The 23,224-nt window shown below is 36.7% G+C and overlaps 2 protein-coding genes and 1 long non-coding RNA gene across 3 annotated transcripts in view; 2 read left to right on the forward strand and 1 right to left on the reverse strand.

Moving 5' to 3' along the window:
* The window catches only part of LOC140139894 (adenylate kinase isoenzyme 5-like), a 31,975-nt gene extending 25,089 nt beyond the window's left edge, over positions 1–6,886 (forward strand). The window contains 5 exon segments of the mRNA XM_072161657.1: positions 1,263–1,454; positions 2,498–2,822; positions 3,539–3,813; positions 4,733–4,924; positions 6,587–6,886. Of these exon segments, the coding sequence (XP_072017758.1) occupies positions 1,263–1,454; positions 2,498–2,822; positions 3,539–3,813; positions 4,733–4,924; positions 6,587–6,667 (1,065 nt within the window). The 3' untranslated portion in view covers positions 6,668–6,886.
* The window catches only part of LOC140139898 (uncharacterized), a 280,876-nt gene that overhangs the window by 254,821 nt on the left and 2,831 nt on the right, over positions 1–23,224 (forward strand). The gene's annotated exons all lie outside the window — the stretch shown is intronic.
* LOC140139895 (uncharacterized) overlaps positions 21,652–23,224 on the reverse strand; it is a 40,119-nt gene continuing 38,546 nt past the window's right edge. The window contains exon 6 of the mRNA XM_072161659.1: positions 21,652–22,496. The gene's annotated coding sequence lies outside the window, so the exon portion shown is untranslated. The remainder of the gene's footprint in view (positions 22,497–23,224) is intronic.

Raw genomic sequence — 23,224 nt, forward strand, 5'->3', positions numbered from 1 at the left:
GAAAAATCGTGATGTAATAATGGTATTATGGAACACCATGTTGATAGCTATATAATAGGGCATCAGCAGGGGGTAACTGGATAGATTAGTGGTTTTGATAGTAATTCCTTTTTCGTAGAGCAACCAGAGTATAGATGTGTTCAATATAGCTTGGATTTTGCAGGGAGGAAGGGGCACCTAAATTTTTGGTGGGTATGTTCCCCGGAATTTTGAGGTGATGGGTCTTTGGGAGCTGATGGCGTACCGGTAAAAGGGGTCTTTTGGAGCTGCAAAAAAGTTAATTTAGGGTCTTTTGGAGTTGCGAACAGTCTAAATCAAGGGTCTTTCTGATGGCTTTCTTTAGGGACCTTTAGAGCTAATATTATCTAAATCAAGGGTCTTTCGGAGCTTTATTTTTGTATTTCAAAGCTGCAATATCCAAAAATGGGGGTCTTTCGGAGGAACATACCCATATGGTAATTTGTGTTATAATTTGTGTGAGGAAGTGAATGAGGTTTGGAGATCCTTGTACAAAACAGTGACTATTTGTATATTCAACGATGCTATCATGCTAGGCACCACAGAGCAACATAAATATTGTAATCTGTTGGAAGATGTACTATTTTGGTAAAATACAGCAGGTTGCTGTAATTTTTAAGTTTTCAAGGAGAGATTTTGTTAGTAGGTAAAATTGTAGGACTGTCCCAGTTGAAATCCTTACACCCCTTATGGAAGACATTACCTTAATCTCCCACATAGGGGTGTTAATTTCAAATGGAATTACCTGAGTGGGTGACTCCATTTGAAATTCACACTCCCTGTGCGGGAGATTAAGGGCATGTATTCCAACTGAAATAGCCCATTTGTTGGACTTTTTTAAAGGTGGATGGTCTGATCTTTTAAGTCCCATCACCCAAACATTCTTATTTTAAGTTTTGAGTTAAATTGTTCCGATGGTTTGGATTCCGGAAACAAAATGTGTATCACAATTGCCAATAGAACAGTACACAACTTCCAGGGTAATAATCACTAAACTATAGTTTGTTCAGCCCATAATCGGCGGGCATTGTTAGGTTTTACCACTATACTGAAAAGAAGACCCATGTTAAGAGTGATATAGTTGACCTTTCGTTTCTATATTGTGCGTATTAAAGAAAGTACATGATACAGTATAGAACTTGAATTAATAATTCCTGATGCTTCTGTCGAGATGTCACAAGACAATTCACAAAATAAAATATATTCATATTAATCCAACTATTCTTTTGTATTCCAACTTACAGATAGCGGAGTGTTATTTCACATTATATTTTGAAGTTTCCGATGAAATTTTGACAGCAAGGTTACTCAAACGAGCTGAAACTAGCGGTAGGGTCGATGATAATGAAGAAACTATCAAGAAAAGACTCACAACTTTTCACACTTCTACCAAGCCAGTGGTTGACTATTACTCTGAGAAAAACAAACTGAAAAAGGTATGCATCTGAACCAATTTGAAAGGCTGGTTACCACAAGTTATGGATATAAAATATTTGAAATGAAGAGTCATTTGAAAAGTGTTTTAAAGGAGTATTTTGTGATCCTAGCATTTTTCATTAGATATTGATGAAAAAAAGCTTATTCCCAAGATTTTATTTGATTCCGATTTTGCGTTTGCGAGTTATGCATGATTATGTGTATTTCTCTGCTCCATAGGCTAATGTGTTATAATTAAATTCTGGTATACCAGAATGAAATACAAATTTGATAATATTTTTGCTAAACAAATTAATCCGCAAAAATTTTTTTGTACATAAACATGTAGCCAGAGGTTTCCAGTGGTATCAAAATCTCATTTTTTGTGTGAAAAGTGAGGGGGGGGTGAGGCTGTCCCTTTAATAAAACTTGATGTTGTATCCAATTTGTTCAAAATTCAAAACAACTGGAGTCATCAGTATTTAAAATTGAAGACCTCAGAACTAAAAGGGGGTTTATGTCACATTTAATGGCAAAGAAGGTTGTTATGTCCATGTAGTTTCAATGCAAGGAGGTGGATTTTGTCCATGCAGTGTCAATGCTCTATCGCATCATTTCCCTATGGAATTTGCATCGAGGGTGTAGAAAACCCTCCTGTAGCAGAAACAGACACCAAGTCATTTTTCATGATTTTGTGACTTAACCCCGTTTTAGTTCTGAGGTCTTCAATTAGTGGGTTGGAAATGTCAAGCCAGGAATGTTATTTAAGTTTTTTATGGGAAATTAACACATTTTAAATCTCAGAAAGAAATGTACTGTTGTAAAATTTCCAAACTGAGTATTTAGAGTATTTGAAATAGTTACCCGATTGTCCATTCTGTTTTTAACTTACACTCTCGATATATGACTTGTCTTTTAATACTTATACTCCCTCTGTAGAAGACTTGAGCTAAATCTTCCTCAGGGGGAGTGCTTATTTACGATGCAACAACCCAATGTTTGTTGAATACTTTTCAAATGTGGCTGTCTCAATGTAACTGTTGTCTTTTGATATTTGTTCTAGATTTCTGCTCAATCCGGACCTGATGAAGTCTTTGCTGAAGTAGTCAAGGTGTTTGAAGAATGCGGTATCAAACCTATAGCTTCTACCAATGAAGGTGAAAAGGCAGAAGAGAAAACGGAAGAGAAAACAGAAGAGAAACCTGCAACGTCAGAGGAGAAACCAGCAATGTCAGAGGAGAAACCGGAAACATCAGAGGAGAAAACAGAAACTTCAGAGGAGAAAGCGGAATCGTCAGAGGAGAAAACGGAAACAGCGGCTGAGGAAGAAAAGAAAACTGAAGAAAAGAAGGATGAGAAAGTGGTGCGGAAGTTTATCTTCGTAATTGGTGAGTTTGATTACTTTCAGTAAATACTTTCAAATTTTGATTAAAGATATGGCTATTTTAGTGTTGCTCAGAACAATAAAATACAAAGAAAGTTGAATACTATTATTGATTATATCTCAAAATCAATATTCCAGACATCTGACTCATTTTGCTTGATCGCCTCATATATAGAGTGCTTTGGATGAAAGCTAATTATTCCAGGTGCCATTTTGAAGTTTGAGCAAATAAAGTATTATTGTAAGACCTATTGCATTGATATATTTACGCTTGTTTCGTATTAATTAAGCTTTCATCAAAAACACAACACTCATTTTGCTTGATCATGTTACATATGATTGCAATGTCTCACACCCTAAGATCCAGACTCACTGAACGCAAAGGGGACACCTCCCCTGTTGGTGCCCAAATGCACCAATAAAGACACAATGTCACCTCTCCGAATGTGAACATGCTAGCTTTCATAAGCAAATGGTTTGAAAGAGGCATTAAGAATGCTATATATGTCCAAACCAGAACTAGGCATGAACAATGACTAGGGAAGACATCAACCACCATAGAAAAATTACCAGCCAGTGCCCCCTCAATCAGTCCTGGTGCCCCCAATTGTGGTCAACGAATATCTCTGATAACATCTGAGTGCAAACTGTACAAATCTTAATTGTTTGTGAGAATTTGTGTAACTTTCGGTAACCATTACAATATTTGTTTCTTCACAGGTCCACCAGGGTCAGGGAAGAAAGAAGCAGCCGCCAAGATTGCAGCTAAGAAAGAGTACATTCACCTCTCTGTTGGGGAATTGTTAAGAGTGGAGGCCGCCAAGGATACTGAGGAAGGTCGGGAACTGGCTGCTACAATTGCTTCAGGAACCTTGGGACGTTGGGACATCATGATGTTATTGAGTCTAGAGATAGATTCCAAGCAAGATGCCAAAGGCTTTGTTATTGATGGCTTCCCAAGGACTAAAGAACAGGCTGAAGGGTTTGCTGAAACAGTAAGTTCCTCACTTTATAAAGAAATAAATATACCATTTTTCACCTTGATGTGGCAGTGAGGTCAGTGCGTATTTCAGTAGGCACAGCTTCAAATTGCTAGCATTTGCTCTAAGTGCTGGCGGACACAAGTACGTATGTGCTTATAGACGCGGCATAGATGTGCACTCAAAAGAGCTGCCTCAATGCGTTGACACCACTGCCACATCTATAATGGCTCAAGGTCGATAGTTTAAAGGGTCATTATTAGTAAGAAAACCCAATAATTTGATTGATTGATTGTTGTTGCTTGTAATAATGTGACATGGCAATCTGCTCCATGCGGGCCAAAGGAGGCATTTTTGAAAATTGAGTTATTATAATTATTACCTTCTACAAACATTAGGCTATCATATACTGAAAACACCAAAGGTCTAGCATACTTGGTTCTTAAATTCTGAGGTTTTGTGATGTGTATTTTCTTATGTATGTTATTGTTTTTTACTCCATATTTTTGACTTTATCTCAATTTCAAATTTGCCGCCTTTGGCCCCCATGGACCAGATCGTGTCACGTATGTTATTGTTAGACTTGCAGGCAAGCATCATAAACTTTACTATCGTCCATGTTAAGAAAAGTTTGCATCCTCCTAAGCAGACGAATATCATAATCAATTCATGATTATTTCTTGGACATACACATCAACCTCTTTGCAGATGTTACGTTTGTGAAGATTATCATTCATCCAGGTAGTAAACAATATTAATATTGAACTATAATCTAGTCAACTGGACTTACTGTTTTTGAGTGGGAAATTTTCACGTCCAATCCTGAACGCATCATCAGCCCTACTGGTCATCTGGCGGCAAAAGTTCATTGCAGATGGGTAACGTTGAGCTTTAGTGATCTCATGCGGTTATCTATTTTGTCATTCACGTACAGTTTGGTGAAGTTGAAGGCGTCATCTTCTTGGAAGGAGAGACAGAAGAACTGGAGAAGAATATCACATCAAGAGCAGAGACAAGTGGTAGATCAGATGATGCAGGGGATGCGGCTAAAGCCAAGATGAATTTGTTTACAGAACATGTCATGTCTGTGGTCGAGATGTTTGATCAGAAATTAAAAGCAAAGAAGGTAAAGATGACAGAGGTTTCCACTTTCAAATCCTCAGCAGCACACCCTAGCTACCCAAACCAAATTTAAGTACTCCCAGGGCCTCAATATCTTCAGGAATGAGGCTTTGTGCGTATAAAAGTAGGGATGACCAATGAACCATCAACTTGATTAGAACACTCCCATAGACATGCAGGGAGCTCAACTGTGCACTGCTTGCACAGACATTTCTAAATTGAGCTCATTCTTTTATTTTTCATAATTTTTCTGTAAAAATTGGAGATGTTAATGCCAATTATGTTTTGTAACTATCCTGCAAATTACAGCATCATAACTTATTTGGTTTTTCTGTAAGTGTGAGTCAAAATTGGTCAATCGCCACAGTGCGCTTAATTGCCAGTGGCCCAGTGCAGCACTGCTCAGAATGGCACAAAATATTCAGATGAAAAGATCAGGTGAACACCTTGACCTACTGAGCTGTAATTTGGCAGAGTTGTTGTTATTACCTCTATCATACCCTCTGTAAAAAGGAAAAAAAACCGGACAAGTAGATCTCGAGTTAAAAATTAAATCACCAGCTTCCCTTTGGAATTTCCAAACACCTTTCGAATCATGTTAAATAGACACCTTTCTGAAACTAAATGTGAAGTTTCATGCTCATTTGTTGTATTATTCACCTGATCTCAACCCTAAACATTTTCTTATATTTATACCATCTGCACTGACTTGCTGCTATACACGCACAGGAGCTGTACTTTTAAAATACGCGCCTAATCAATAATGAGTCTTTCACTCCATTGTTAAAGTACTGTGCTCTCTGTAGCATATGGAGTGACCAGGCCCTGGATGTGATGGTTTTGTAGCACATGACAGTATTCATTCAAGCCTATCAAGGTCTGTTATTAGCCACTTGCTGAATGGCTGGGCATTATCAGCTATCAAAGAGATACCTTATGCTGCTGCCAATCACAATAGAGGTTAAACATTTTGTTAAAACCCCAGAAGTGATATCAGGATAAAGCTGTGCATGTTGGTACTTGATTGTTTGGATTCCTATGTTGAAAATCCCTTGTAGTACATTAGTATTTTTCTTATGTGTAGTGTATATTGTTGTGGAAAAAAGTTCACCTGGACTTTTGATTTTGTGCCACTTTGGCCATTATGGATGATTTTTGGCAAATGTTTTCTAAAAGCATGATTTCAGTGCCTCGGTTTGAAGAAATACTTAATGCTATTGACTAGTAAAGTGCCATTTCATAAGAAACCCCTTTGATACTTTCACAATATGCTTGTTTCATGTTTGCATATATATTAAAATAAAGAAATATAAAAAGGTAAATCATATGCTTATACCAATTTTGCTCACATTGCTATATTTAGACTTTGTCAATTTATTTTCGTTCAATGACCGGTCAGAATGGGAAACTTTGAAAATTCATAATTGAAAAGTTTTTGACCGATTTTGACCATTTAACCACCAAAATACTTCTGTTGATGAGTTCTTTCCAGAAAACAATCTTTTGTAGCAAAAGGGGCAACATGAAATTATGATGGTCATCCCTAATAAAAGCTTTAAACTCTATTCATTAATTCTACCAGTTGAACTTATCTTCCATGTGTTGTGTGAGATGCACTATAAGCCATCAAATTTTCTTAATTTCGTCCTGGTATTTTTTTTCACAGATATCATTTAAAGATGCAGCCGAGGATGCTAATAACCTCTTCACAGCCTTAGAAGCCTTCAATGAAAGCACAGACGACTGATGTAAACTGTGATGGAGACTAGGACATCTGAAATCTCTTCCTCATTGTGGATGTAGAGCTAGGATACAGTGTGGGTCCCAGTTGAAACAGTGCTTAGTTTTTGAAGTCTGATATAAATGATTTCCCAAGTCATGACTGTCTCAAACTTGGACATCACACTTCTCTTCTAGTTCAATGCTTACCATCAAAATACACCTAGTTTACATCTACTGCAGTGGGCTATTCAGTTGAAATCCATACACCCCTATGGAAGACATGACTTTAATTTTCCACACAGGGAGTGTGAATTTCAAATGGGATTACCTGAATAGGCGACTCCATTTGAAATCTACACTCCCAGTGTGGGAGATTAAGGTCATACATTTGTTCCATAGGGTGTGTATGGATTTCAACTGGAATACTTTTTTACAACTCCCAAAATGATAAATTTTGTTCATATCCAGGGTAGCATAGTTTCAGATGAGAAAGTATTGAAAGAAGTATCTTTTGGACTTAATTGAAGGTTCTATGTAGTTACAAAATATAGAGAAATTGATACACAGAGATACCCAGTTCCACAAAATTTGGATAAGTTGAATTTGAAAAATGATTCTGGTAAATTACATTTAGTTTATAGCAAATATACATGAAATGGATTGATAAGTAACACCGATGTGTGTCATAATGTCATGTTTTGAATTAAAGGAAAAGAAGGACTATTCCAGTTGAAATCCATACATCTCCTGTGAAAGACATTACCTTAATCTTCCATACAGGGCAGGGAGTGTGAATTTCAAATGGGTTACCTGAATGGGTGACAACATTTGAGACCTACACCCTATGTGTGGGAGATTAAGATCAGGTATTTCATATGGTGTATGGATTTCAACTGGAATATCCCAAAGTGTTGATTACTGTTAACCATTGACTCTAGATATAAGGCAACAAAATTGTTGTGTTGCCTTCAGCAACCGACCCTGATTAAAAAAAAGATTAATGACAATTTTTACAGATATGTTAAAAAATGTTTTTCACTTGACAAATGTCCCTAAAGGAAGAAGCATTATTTAATATTTGTGGGGATTTTTAAAAACTGAACATTAAAAAAAAAAAATAATCGACCACCCCAACTATCCCACTTGAGGGCAACACAACAATTTTTTTTGCCTTACCTGTAATTTCATATTGAAAATGAGGCAAAAGTTTTTAATAAACAACACTTTGGTACACCCTGTACAAGTGGTATACAGGCAGGACAATCTATCATCTCTACAATTTGTAAATAATTATAATAATGTATATTTTGTACAAACTTGTAACATAAGAAGGCTGCCCTACAGACATTTGACAATTTCTGCATTCCATATTGTATACACATTTAAGAATGTGCTACCTGGCAGCTATTGCAGGTGGTACCTTGCATTGACACCTCAATGTCTTCCTGGATAAATATGACAGGGGCTGGCATCAGTGGCGTAGCTATAGTCTCAAGTTGAGAGTAAACACCATTTTGCTACAGGGTGTATTCGCACGCATAGAAGAACGATTTGTCTGTATACTGGCGACGCAACCACATAAATTTCATTGCAAAATCCAACATGGCATTACTCTCAACTTGAGACGAGACACAGTATAGGGGGGCAAGGGGGAATGTGCCCTGGGTGCAGCATTAGGTGATGCCGAATCGTCCCAGGAAAAAAAAATTTGGGATTAACAATTAAAAATTTTTGTATACTGATATAATATGTTGCCAAAATTTGCGATTTGCTTCAATTCTCGTGCGCCCTGGGCAAAAAAGAATTCCTTCAGTTCAACAATGAGTTATTCCGCTTCAAATCCATACTCTTGTGGAAGATGTTGGAAATATTTTCCACAGGAAGAGTATGAATTTCAAATGAACTGAACACATTAGGCAGCTCCGTCCATTTGACTTTCATTCACCCTCTGAGAAAGATTTATCCTGAATCTTCCATTTGAAATTCATGCTCCTGTTGAAAATATTTTCAAACTCTTCCACAGGGGGAGTGTGGACTTTATATGGATTAGCCCAATGTTTAAAACTTGTTTGTTAATTTACAAAATGCATTCTTTTTTTAAAAAAACCTAAAGTGGATTAATTTGGACAGAAATTTTTAAAAATGTCACAGAATGTGTTTGCAAAACTTCAGATATTTAAAACTTTCTGTGATTTTTAAGGGCCATTTAGCCTCTTCTAGTAAACATAAATACATCTATGTTTTATAATCACCCACAAGCTGAGCTTTGCACCATGAGTATGCATCGTTCTTGTTGGTGTGTCACACCATTATGTTCCTGTAGTTTTCACATGTAACATGCAGAATCCCTTTTAATCATAGTATGTCTATAGCATCTGCGAACTGGGAAGGGCTTAGTATATTGGCATATCTTGTGAACAGCCAATCAGGGGCACTGGGTAGTGGGTAATGGTGTGGTGGGAACTTAAAAGTACGCGGAAGTATGTTAAGGATTCTGCTTCCGATTTTATGAGTGTAGCCCCACATGTAGTTATGCCACGTTCATACAAAGAAAAAAGAGTGTCAGTTGAAAAAAAAACATGTAACATTGATGTGACGTAAATAACCAATAATATGCATGTGTGTGAAAATGTAGTTTGCAATGCTTTCTTGTCATCATGTATAGATAATATTTTTTATATTAACATTTTAAAAATGCTTGTAAAAATGTGTTGTGTTAGTGCAAGAACGGTATATCTGCATTTTTGTAACATCTTAATTAAAATTTAATTAATTGCTTCTAAAGACTTGTAAAATAGCTTCAAATGTGTATATTTATTGTCATAATCTATTAATAACTCGCTTTCATCCAAAATTGTCACTTACGTTCTTGCACTGACTGCACTTTTCCTCTCTTGCAAATCGACCTTTAGGCTAACTTAAAGAGAGTGTAGGATAAGGATGCTATATGGTTGTCTTGCAGAGTGCAGGTGACTATGGACATGCATGTATCAGGGTCATGGATGGGCAGTTTGCTCCTGCAGGCAAAATTGATACATGTGACACATGCTATTTTCTAAGAAATAATGTTGAGTAAGTTCTGTGAACTCAAAACAAGACCAGATTAATGAATTAAGGCTACAGCAATAGCTATTTGAACCGACTGAACCCAAGAAGGTACAAAGGTCTGGTGTATATTTTTAGGACATCACAAAATGTCTTTACTTTAGAACCATATGCTAGACCTTTGGATTTTTCAGTATATGATAGCCTAATGTTTGTATAAGGTAATCATTATAGTAAATCAATTTTTTAAAAAGCCTTCTTTGGCCTCCATGGAGCAGATTGTGTTACAATTAGGATTGAGCTGTGTTTCATTTGGCAGAAGTTGATAATATTTTTTTGATCTCAAAAAATTAGTCCTGTATTTTTCTGGAATTGGTAGTACGCTCTGTATGCGACAATCATCAAGCACTACTTGTTAATATAACGAATACAAATGAGGCTTAGTGTAAAATTTTATTTCACTTGATTTCTTTGTCAGGTTGTAAAAGGGAAATCACATTGTCAGTCAGTTAACTCCTAGAGCACTACCTGCTGATCTAACATTGCCTCTGATTGGTCACCATGATATCTTCATTTTAATCACCAATCAGAATAGGGCTTTCCAAATAATTCACCCCAATATTTTTGCATGGTGAAATTTTTCCAACAATGTTGCTGAGTGGTACAATTGATAATTAAAACTTCTTTTTGACCAATGCACAGGTAGTTCTCATAGGTTTAAGAAATGAACATTCCATGTTGCCTTACTATTATGTAATAACCACCTTGATAATTTTCTTATTTATTGTATAAAGGTAAATAATTAATGGTAGTGTAAAGTCGAACATTTCACAAGTCCTGCCAACATAGTCTATGGTCCATTTAGCTTTCTCAAAACAGTAGCATAAAGGTGGTGATGCACCCTTCAGATACACCACCTTTAATCATGTACTTGTATGTATCGCACACGGTAACACAGACGTTACTGTCTTGAGGAAACCAATTGGAGACCATAGCACTTTTCTTGCAACAAGACTAGGAAGGAATTTTTGCTAAATGTGTGTGAAAAATAAAATGACCAAGTGAGATTCATTTCGATCTGAATGTTTAATGTACAGTACAAAAGGATAATTCCAGCCTATACTTAGAGGGGCAACCCAGGAGGGTGGAGGCAATTTGCAAAAGACAAAAGAAATACTTCATATTCTGTCGGTCCGTGCCACGTCACTTCCGGTTGATCACGGTCGAGTGAAAACAAGTCCCTGATTCGATTTTTGTTGACAATTTCTGTCATTGGTGTTACGTAAATTTCGATCGCAAATAGTCAGTGGAATCAAACAACCGTTTCTAAGTCTTCAGAGTGGAAAAAACTTACTTGATTTACCGTTTATATACTGACAAACTTAAAATTAAATTCCATGGTCGAGTGTCGTTTTTTTCCGAAATTGAATATCACTCCAGCAACATCGCTATGTAGCCTCCTTCACAGCCAGTTTCTGTTGTTCATAACAAACCGTGAGCCACATGCAGTTTGGGCCCGAGACTAGAGATATCCCGGATGTCCGACCGACAGAATACAGACTGTATCCAAGTGATTAGTACCCATCCATTTCCATTGATTACAGAAACTGCCACCTCAAAGTGCAGCATAAGATTCACCTTGTTGGTCATTTCAAGAAGATCCAATGTTGATTTTGGAAGAAAATTCACATCCAAACTGACAGGTACTAACCATTCTGATACAGCCTGTTATGCTGATAATTCATCCGGTGTCAATTTGTTGTAAGGAAATTGCTGTACTACCTGTACATTGTTTGTAAAATTGTGATGCTATGCAGATGTAAATACATTGTATTATAATGTCATTGTCCGTCCGCAATTTTGTAAGACTTCCATCAAAATTGCCTATATATAGTAATCATTTCTTGGAATTAATAATAAAACACAATATAATATATACCATTATGCACAAGACCATCCATATGTAATATATTACATAGGAAACCATATGTACTGTGAAGCAAGATGTCAATTTTTGTGCAGTTTGTGCCAGTGGCGTATGCAGCTTTTCGAAAGTGTGGGGGCGGATCTTGATTTCTCCAACTGCTGAAAGATGATTGCATTGGTGACTCACTGAGTTATTGGACTCATAAAATTTCAAGAAAAAACAAACAAAAACACAATTAAATTAATCAAAACATTTATCACATTAATATCGAGATTCAAGAACATTTTTGTTGAAAAGTGCAACTTTTTCTGAAAGCATCGTAATTGGAAAATGTGATTATTTTTGACCAACAAAAAATGATTTTCAGAAGGGAGAACTTTGGGAGGGTAGCAAAAAGATGCTTTTACATTTTTCAAGTCAACAAGATGTTAAGAAATGTTTTGTAATTTTAGGGTGGGGGAGTTATTTTTTTAACCCTTAACTGACATGTATAAATATGTACTGAAGGACTTGTAAAACCAGATTGTCAAGATATTGTGCATTTGTTTAATTAAAAATGTGAAATAAAACCATTTTAATAATAAAGAAGTCTTGATTCGTTGTTTTATATTTCGGTGTTCCAGAAGAACCGTTTTATTTATTAAAAACAAACAATAACAATATATTGGGTTGCGTCTATATGTCTTAAAAAGTAACCATAGAATTTCACAGCCAAACAAACAAGAAATAAACTAGAAATCCTGCATAGAGCTTGTCAAATAAAACAAAAATTAACAAACAATGCATAGTGAATAGATATTTTTTTCACCCCGATGTGGCAGCGATGTTTGGCACACACATATTTTCATCATAAGTGATTTTTGGGAATGCTGGCGATTTGAAGCAGCGCCTAAGGGAATATGCACATACTGGCACTGACATCACTGCCGCATATGGGTGAAAAAAATTAACATTTGCCTGCCAAAAAACTTTCAACATAATGCAGCACCTTAAAATGAGCGAATAAGGATGGGCGAATGGATTCAAAAGCTTGGTAAACAGTGTACACTTTATTATCTGTAAATTGGAAAAGCAAATCACCAGAGATTGGAAGGCAGTTCAGCAGATAATTTGTCCCTATATTCACCCCTGTCCCTATTCACCCCATCTTGAACCAGAACAAATGAAATTAATACAATACAATAGGAAAAATAGGAGCAGCTACACAATGTCCATCCTTCATGTAAGCATACCTATTGGACAGCTTTACCCTGAAAGCCATCTTGATAACTTTGAGTACGCTTATATGAGGGTAATACCAGGGACCTTGTATGGAGGGACTGGAAACGCCTTCCATCCATTGTACCATGCGAGTTGCTGGTTTACAAATTATCCTCAGTTGAGCAAGCATGAATAATACGTTGATCAATATACCCTAATGCTAATCCAAGCACAGTTACAACACTGCGCTTGGCTTGTCTTGTACATTCTGTGAAATGAGCCTACATGCTTGCTAGTATAATGACAGACTCTAGAAATGCCAACATAAATCTTCAAAGAACATCATCTTAAGAATTATTTCAGTATCAATATCAGTAGGAATACCAAGCGTACGGTGTACACATTCCAGAAAAAATATAATTTTGTTTGTTCTAGCATTCTGTATCTCCACAAAATTATCACATTTTGTCTCTAAAATCCTATGTAAATGATTCTCGATGCTACACAGAAATTATTTTCGACAAAGGATAGACATTTTACACAATTTATCATAACTTAAAAAAGATATTGATTGGAATACTTTGATGTGTCTTTGATATTTTGTAGAGCAACATGAGTAAATAATAAAATTCAAACATCGCGCCCTCGGCGCAACTCGCATACAATCGAAGGTCGTGAAAGATAATCTGATAACAATAGCATGACAATAGCTATCAATAATCCCGTTTCCAGTCCCTTTATACACTGTCCCTGGTAATACCAACTTAAGAACATTAACATGTGCTCAGATCAAAAGAATCACAACACTGGGCGGACACAGGAAAGTGGTTTGGATTCAAGGCTGGGATATTCGGGCTCTTGGGTGCCTGTCCCTAAGGTACCTGGTAAATGTTTTATGCATTACCAAAGGTCAGTTCAGTTGCGTGTAAAGTTCACCTGAAAAGTTTAATGGCACCAATAAGTTGATACTAGTCAAAAATCCAATTACATAAGGCCTATGTCAAGTTTACATTAAATATTTTACAGATATGTATTTCCACTAAACTGTTTTCAGACCATTTCTAAGTGTCAACTTTGAACCTGGTAATATGCATGTATTAAAGCACATAGGGTATCATACACAAAATTTTTGGATGTTGACAGTCTAGAGCAGGGTCTTAGCTAGAAATTGAGGGTTGCCCGTCATTTGAATAAATTTGCCTGTCCTAATTTGACCTTTAAAATATTTACTAGACATCTATAGCCCATTGGGGGTTCAAAGAGTTCAAATATGTGCTGATATGGCCTTGTTCTATGAATTGGGTCTACTAAAAATTCTCAAAACATATAATTTATGATATAGCATCTGTCAAAGGCATTCATTTTGCCCGTCCCAGGAGCAAACTGGCCGTCTCAAATGACGGCCAGACGGGTGGCTAGCTAAGACCCTGGTCTGGAGCTTTGGATGTATGTCTAACACATTGAGTCTTGGGTTCGATTCCTGTGTCGCCGCATTCTATCATTTTTTATTTATTTGGGTTTGCCTTAAATTGTTGTAACACTCTGTGGGTTAAACTGAATAATTTCTGTGTATAATAATATCTGACATTGCATTATTAGTGGTAATTTTCACATATAGTTATTGTCACAATTTGGCGTGAGAGAGACATGTAGGAATCCAGCCCTGTACTTCCTATACATTATTTAATATTTTCGCAAGATGTTAATTTCGCTGTTGGAACTCCATTCGCGAAAATAAAACTTATGCAAAAATTACCACTTATAGGTGGGTGGTAAAGTGGGAGGATGAGTCTGTCAATCAGGCAACCCACCCTTAACCCTAACCCGCCCGAGTACTACAAAATACTACTTGATAAATGTGCTGTTCGTGCGTGCATCTCACATGGTGTGATGATGCAATCGCCCTAAGTGATATATAGGCACGGTTTCGCTGGCCAGCCAACCCCACGACCTGTGGCAAAATGTAGCCGATCCTGTGCTTGGCATGCGAGGGGTCTTGGGTTCGAATCCCACCCAGAGCAAACAACTTCTTTCTTTCTTTTCTCTCTGTATTCCTTCCTGCTTTACCTTCCCATCGCCAAAAAGCCCCTGGCGGGTTAGGGTTAGGTGACCACTATCGAAACTAAGTATAGGCTCAGTTAACCCTAACCCGCCTGCCGGGCCCGCCTGAGTACTACAAAATACTACTTGATAAATGCGCTATTGTGCGTGCATCTCACGTGGTGTGATGACGGAATCGCCCTAAGTGATATATAGGCACGCTTTCGCTGGCCAGCCAACCCCACGACTCGTGGCAAAGTGTAGTCGATCCTGTGCTTGGTATGCGAGGGATCTCGGGTTTGAATCCCGCCCAGAGCAAACAACTTCTTTCTTTCTTTTCTCTCTTTATTCCTTCCTTCTTTACCTTCCCATCGCCAAAAAGCCCCTGGCAGGTTAGGGTTAGGTGACCACTATCGAAACTCAGTATAGGCTCAGTTAACCCTAACCCGCCTGAGTACTACAAAATACTACTTGATCAATGCGCTGTTCCTGCGTGCATCTCACATGGTGTGATGATGCAATCGCCCTAAGTGATATATAGGCACGGTTTCGCTGGCCAGCGAAGCCTATGACCTGTGGCAAAGTTTTGCCAATCCCATGCTTGGCATGCAAGGGGTCTCAAGAGCAAACAACTTCTTTCTTTCTTTTCTCTCTTTATTCCTTCCTTCTTTCCCTTCCCGTCGCCAAAAAGCCCCTGGCGGGTTAGGGTTAATAAGCAGCTGCATACTGGGTTACATGTCTCATAGATCATATTTATGCCTCAATTCCAGCAAAATTTACCATAACCTCTGAGAACTACTACCTTACTTACAGTGTTTTTGATTGGTTAATTATGGAACAATATCATCTGAGTAACCAATTAAAATACAGCTTCTAGATATTTAAGCTCAATCCTCTCTAGTCATACCACAATGATTCTTACCATATTGCTGATTGGTGTAATAAATCCAGGAAAGTTGAACTTTCAGAGGCATAAATCATAAAGATTTGCCTAATGACACTATGGCAGGGCTTCCCAAACTTTTTCCCTGTGACCCAAATTTTGTAAGAAAAATATGGCACGACCCACACCATAATACAAATCGAGGGTTGCCAAACTGAAGGCCTTAACTCACTTTTGGCCATTTTGAGATTTTGGTACCAAAATAATATGTAATACCCACAGATTCTTAAAATCATAAAGCCTTAACTTAATCAACTTCCTATTTCATCTATAGCACAATAATACTTGGTTTCAATTTCAATGCAAAATATTATTTTACTCATTTTGTTTGTCAACCCTCGAAATACAGTTACCAAAACTTGTCAGTGGTGTACCTGGCAACATTTCCAAACGGGACACAGTGCTGATCAAAGTTACAAAATGTGAAAACCATTTCAACAGAAGTATCAGCATGGCAAAACAGCCCCATCTTATTTTGTTATATTTGAGCTTGTGAAGATGAAATTAGTTTATTATTTGTGACGTGGTATATCAAAAAGAGACACTTTTGGGCAGGTTACCAATTTTGATTATCTTATCTTAAATGTAGAGATATTTTGTTTCACAACGCCATTTTCCCCAATGAAATCGGGACATTCCTAAGCGAAGATATTGAGTTTGTAAGTTATGGTATTATAAAATTGCACATTGAGATATCAGCCTTTGAAAATATTATTGACAATGTTGAGAGCAGGAATGACCTTGAAATATGTCTCAAAAAATACAAGATGCCAGTTATATTGCGGTTTGAAACTATCAGACAATGTTTTAAGGGCTGGGGTATGAACGTTTGGACAGTATTTATTTTGGGACATTAGAGCACATCAGACATATCGAATTGCATTCTGAATACGAAGAAAGTCATTCTGATATCAAATAATTTTGATTTTTGGAAATTAGCAATTTAATACACATTTTATGGCAAATCATTAAAATTGATATTTTGATATTTAACAGTACTCAAGTAAACTTTACAAATCTGATGATTTATACTTAATGTATGTAGGTGGGATGAAAAGCCGACGATCAATTGAAAATTTTGACCTTTCATTATTGAAGATATGGATTTTTCCCTAAAACACCAAAAAAAATTAGGTCTTTTGGGGAAAAAAATCCATATCTTCAATATGAAAGGTCAAAATTTTCAATTGACCGTCGGCATTTCCTCCCTGCTACATACACTTTAAGAATATATCATTAGATTTATATAATTTACTTCGAGGACTTTTATATATCAAAATTTTGAAAAATATCAATTTTTATAATTTGTCATAAAATTTGTATTATATTGTGATTTTCAAAAATGAAAATTATTTGATATCAGAAAGACATGCTTCAGATTCAGAATGCAATTCGATAGGTCTGAGGTGCTCTCATGTCCCACAAAAAATACTGTCGAAACACAATAAACGCTCATTTTAGATCCCTTAAACATTATTAAAATCACAAATCTGCAACAAACCCAAATTGTGAACAAATCACTCCCGGCAGATTTTTTGCTGTTTCCATTTTCGAACCTACTCTAAAGTGTCTCCTTTCGATATACCATGTCACATTTTTTCAATTTTTCTTTTTGACCATAAAAATATATGTACATTGTACTTCACCAAAAGATGTATCAAGTAGAAAATGTAAAATATTTGCAATCTATTTAAGGGGGTACTACACCCCTGGCCAATTGTCTGCCTATTTTTGCGTTTCTCTCAAAACTTATAGCACATTGGTGACAAGTAAGATATGTATATTATAGGGGCAAGGACTACAACTACTGCACTGACAATTCAGCAACTCAAAGCAAGTAGTTATTGATTTATTGATCAAATATTGGTTTTCCCTCATTTTTGACTGTAAAGCAGTATACAGACTTTTTATTGTACGTACAATATTGTATGTACAATATGTACGTTATTTAATCTATTGCCATTCTATTTCCAGTAATGTTTAAGTTCTAAAGAATGTTTGATGACGTAAAATCGATAATATATTTCTGCTAGATATTGTATGTAACATATTATCGATTTTTAGGAAATAGAATGGCAATAGATTAAATAACGTACACATTGTACATACAATATTGTACGTACAATACTCGGAGTCTGAAGCTCGCTTAACTCCACAACTGTTGTCTGTGCTGAAATAAAATTTCCAGTGCAGTAGTTGTAGTCCTTGCCCCTATAATATACATATCTTACTTGTCCCCAATGGGCTATAATTTTTGAGAAAAATACAAAAATAGGCATAAAATTGGGCAGGGGTGTAATACCCCCTTAAGCTAATAAAAATTAGTCTATACTATGATCAGCTCATAATCGGTGAGAATTATTCGATTTTTGTTACTGTGTGACAGGGCCGTAGCAAGCGGGGCGGCTGGGGATGCCATGGCCTCCCCACTTTTTGAGAAATTTTTTTATTTTTATGTTTTTCTTTATATCTTTGTTTCAATTAGGGCATATATTTGTATTTTGACCGCCCCACATTGTGATGGCCGCCCCACATTTTTCAACCTTGCTACGGCCCTGCTGTGTGAGTCCCTTAACTTACGCCCGCGTAAATACACAAAAGAGGGTTTCACTCACGCAATACGCACAGGTGCTGTGCCAAGTTTTGTGTACGCCATTCTATATCAATCCATGATGTCCCACCAATTACGAGCTGATCAGAGTATAGATGGTAAATTTCAAGACAAATTGCCCTTTACACGGATCTGCCATCTTGCTACCAAAACTAGGTTCTCCCTGCAAGTGCATTTTTGTTTTTCGTGCTTTTCCAGCAACGTGCCAAAAGGCTTTTGCAAAGCGTACACGGCAGTTAAAGCATGCATTTGACAGGTGTACGCACACGTAACACACACTTTGCGGGTAGAACCTCATTTTGAGATCAGCAAATTGAAAGCATATTCACAGATATTGTGGCACTGGTGGTCAGGCCCATAGCCAGGATTTTTTTTTAAGGGGGCACAGAATTTCCAAAATACATGTATGGACACTTTAAAAAAAACCAAACTCACATGTACATGCAAAGAGTGGATTAATTACACACCTAAACATTTTCTTTCTAACTGGATTCACATGACTTACCCATGCTACAGACCTGGGGCACTGGTCAACCAAAACATTTAGAATGTTAATAAATATTTAAACTTCATGTGGTAGAATCATAATTTAACATGAAAAAATAAATTGAAGTTGCAACAAACATAACTTGTTGTAACGAAACAGCATGATTTGTGAAAAATATAGGATCTGAAAGTTGATTAAGGTGGTACTACAGTGAGTACACCCCCTGACAAATTTGTGACTAATTTTGCATTTTTCTCAAACAATAACTACACACTGGTAACAAAAGTTATGTATATTATAGAGAAAAGAACTCCAATTACTTCACTGAACTTTCAGTGATTCGAAACAAATGGTTTATTATATATGTTAAGAAATGAGGTACATTCTAGCGGTACCTCTTTTCTTGTCATAAATACCGTAACGCTTGTCTTGAGTCACTGAAATTCCAGTGTAGTAACTGGATTCCTTGCCCCTATAATATACATAACTTTTGTTACCAGTGTGTTACTATTTTGTGAGAAAAATGCAAAAATAGTCACAAATTTATCAAGGGGTGTAGTACCAGCTTAAATGCTGTATTAATTAGATGCATCAATTTTGGTATAAGACAAAAACCCATTCAATATGCTATTCCATTCAAAATTTACACTCCCCCTGTGCAAGATTTAGCTAGTCTTCCACTGAGGAGTATGGGTTTCAAATAGAATAGACAATCAGGTATTAAGTAAAGCCATATACAGTGGGAGTAAGTATTTCAAAATATTTAACCATAGCCAATTCCATTTGATAAACATACTCCCTCTGTGAAAGCTGTTTCACAGGGGTATGACATTTTCAAATGGAATAGCCCAATCCTGGTTAGTTTTGTGGGGTTCATTATCGAACCCCAACGGTTTTAGCATGTATTTATATTATTTATTAACATAGGCCTATTTGTTTTTGATAATTCAAGCGTTTTAAAATTTCAAAATAATCCCATTCAATTACACGGTTGACGATGAAAATTTACTGAATTTAGAGAATGCAATGCGACCACCACCTGGTTTTATGTGAATGGTGTTGACTGTTGGCTCACAAATGCTCAGTTTTGATAATTAATAAAAAAATAGCAAAATACACAAGATAATGTTAAACATGATTTTAAAAGTTTTAGACTGTTACAACATTGCTTAGTTCATCATAGAGCCCTAATATTCATTTTCTTAATGATTTTTTCAAGTACCGTATTTGGATTAGATGTTAAAATAACTTCTGGTAGCTATATCCCAAGGGAATGAATGGGCTTAATTAATGCTGGTTTCATACTTTCTGCCGCTTACTGCTGAGAGGCGTGATGCTTTATGCGGGGCTTCATCACGCCACTTGTACTTTTCTGCAAGCGGAACGGTACACCACTGAGCGGCAGCTGCATGACTATAAAAGCCAATGTTGCCGCTCAGCAACGCCCAAAAACGTATTCTGTTCTCATACGTCAGAGTGGCACCGCTCCCGAGTTGACTTGATTTCAACTCCAAGCGATCTGCCACTTTGGACAAGCGCGTGATCGATATTTGAAAACTGCAACTCCACTGCTGAAGATTTTGGAATTCTAACCATATTCAATAGTTTAAAATATTCTAAATCCAATAATTTTCTTAGATAAAAAGTGGAAAAGGTGTTGAAGCTTTTGGAATTCCAAATAAAAACTTCTTATTTTTGGCCAAATTGTGTAAAATTCAACTGGATTAGATAAATTTCAACAATTGTCAGCTGTAATTTTGCATAAACTAGCAGACATTTCCAGCTGGATTGACCATGGAGTGGGAGCTGGAATTGAGATGCCACTGAAATCTTCCATGGGGGTGTATATATTTAAAGAGGAAGCCCCGCCAGAGCAGTTCTTCTGGGGTGAACCAGATCTGCCTGGTTATCACATTAATCAGTGACAAAGTTATTTCTGAATTGGTCAGGTGCTAATTGATGCAATAACATTAAAATATCAATTAATACCTATTCAATTAATACAAATTCAGAGATAACATTGTCACTGATTAATTTGATAACCAGGCAGGTTTGGTTCTCCGTGAGAAGAACTGCTCTGGCAGGAAACTTCTCTTCAAAATGGAATAGCCCATTTTCAATATAAAAATATGTAAAATATGGGTAAATAGTATGCATTAATTACAACCCATGGATTCATTAATATTACAAAGTTTCAAGCAAACCTGTATTATAAATATAGGCAAATTTAAATCATCAAAATCGATATCAGCAGTAGATAGCTATAAATCATCAGTTGTTTGCTGTGTGATGCACATTATATAACATGCGTGTCCGCCATCGTACATGACTTTCACCTTTTTCACATACTGGATTTCTTACAAGGCATGTACCTGTACATTGCACTCCAGGCACGACATCGTTCTCACAGACTTGAGGGGAACTGTGAACATTTTTGATACAGATTTCAGTATTGATTTGATATTGGTGGGACTAGTACAAAATATTAACAATCCCTATTTCAATAATACAATTATTAAGGTCAATGCTTAAAACAGCAGACTCTCAGCCAATTGCCACATTGACATAATTTTAGACTCTAAATTGAGTTTCACTTGCTTGATGCAGGCAGCGCATATCTGGTTGCATAATAATCAAGATTTTTTTCGTAATTAAAAAACAGAAGGTCAAAGGTTAAAGCAAGTGAATTTCAGCCAATAGCCACATTGACACAAGTTTTGCTTGCAGATTAAATTTCACTTTCATTGACGCAGGTATCGCATATATGGACACTTTAATAATCAGAATCTGTCCGTAATTAAGGTCAAAGGTTAAAGCAACTGTCTTTTAGCCAATAGCCAAAATTGAGCTTCACTTTCTACGATGCAGACATTGCATATTTGGATGCATAATATTATCAGAATATGTCCGTAAATGAGGTCAAAGGTTGAAGTAACTGACTTTCAGCCAATAACCTCATTGACACAAGTTTTGCTTGCAAATTAAGTTTCACTTTCTTTGACGGAGACATCACACATCTGGACGCGTAATAATCAGGATACTTTCATAATGAAGGTTAAAGTAGCTGACTTTCAGCCAATAGCCCCATTGACAAAAGTTTTGCTTAGAAATTGAATTTCAATTTCTTTGACGGAGGCATCACATATCTGGACGCATAATAATCAGGATACTTCCATTTTTAAAATGAAGGTCAAAGGTTAAAGCAGCTGCCTTTCAGTTAATAGCCCCATTGACACAAGTTTAGCCCGCAAATTAAGTTTCACTTTCTTTGACGCAGGCATCGCATACCTGGACGCGTAATAATCAGGATCTGTCCGTAATTCCGGGTGTTGCTGAAGAATATTCCTAATGTCTTCAGACGGGGTTTCTTCACAAAAACATGCGATGCCCGTGTTGAGTTCTGTATGGCAACTAATAAACCTAGTCCACTTGATTGTAAGTCATTGGCAGCCGATTGGAACTGTCTGATATTGAGTAAATTCAAAAATCTCCAATTACTCGTCAGCATCCCGTGGGTTGATACAGGTCCTGCCGTCTGGAGGAGAGCGGCCATGATGTTATGTCTTGATGGACGACAATCCTGATTTATGCCCGGTTGACCCTGCAAAGAAAAAAAAAAGAAAAACGATAAGTGATGGTTCACATGTTTAATCTTATGGGTATATAGTATTACCGGCCGAATTATCAGCCTTGGTTATAAAGAGGAGTTTACATGTATTAAGCCAATCAGAGATATGGTATTAAAGAATAGTCAGTAGGGCTGAAGGGGATTAAACTTAAAAACTGTTTCAGATGATTATATTATGTAATTATCCATATTAGGGATAGGTAAGAAAGACAACAAAAAGTAAAAACCAACAGAACCATCCCACCACTAGGCTCTCTGCAGATCCTCTTATGTTAGCTTTTCAGAGGTGTAAGACTGAATCCCACAAACAATCATACTTCAACCGCATTGTTCCCTTGTGGAACCAGCTGCCTCTGGAAACCAGATTATCCAATTCCATTTCTTCTTTCAAATTTCAAGCTCTGGATTTTTTGAAGTCTCAATTTTATTCCAAATTTGTTCCTTCTGATACCTGCACTTGGCTTTCCACTTGCCGTTGCCCAAATTGTAGGCCCATTTAAGGTCTTGCCCCTGGCTTTCCATTCTTTTTTCCAAATTATTTAGGTTTTTTCCTAGGTGGGATGGTTCTAGAGGTGAATTTACACCTGTTTATCCCAGCCTATTTGCTGGTCTTTTAACATGTTTTTTTAAAAAGCTTTTATATTATATTTTTCAAAATTTTGATGTGCAATAATGTTATACATGTATGTACCAGTGATGAA

This window comes from Amphiura filiformis, chromosome 18 (assembly GCF_039555335.1).
Source record: "Amphiura filiformis chromosome 18, Afil_fr2py, whole genome shotgun sequence".
NCBI lineage: Eukaryota > Metazoa > Echinodermata > Ophiuroidea > Amphilepidida > Amphiuridae > Amphiura > Amphiura filiformis.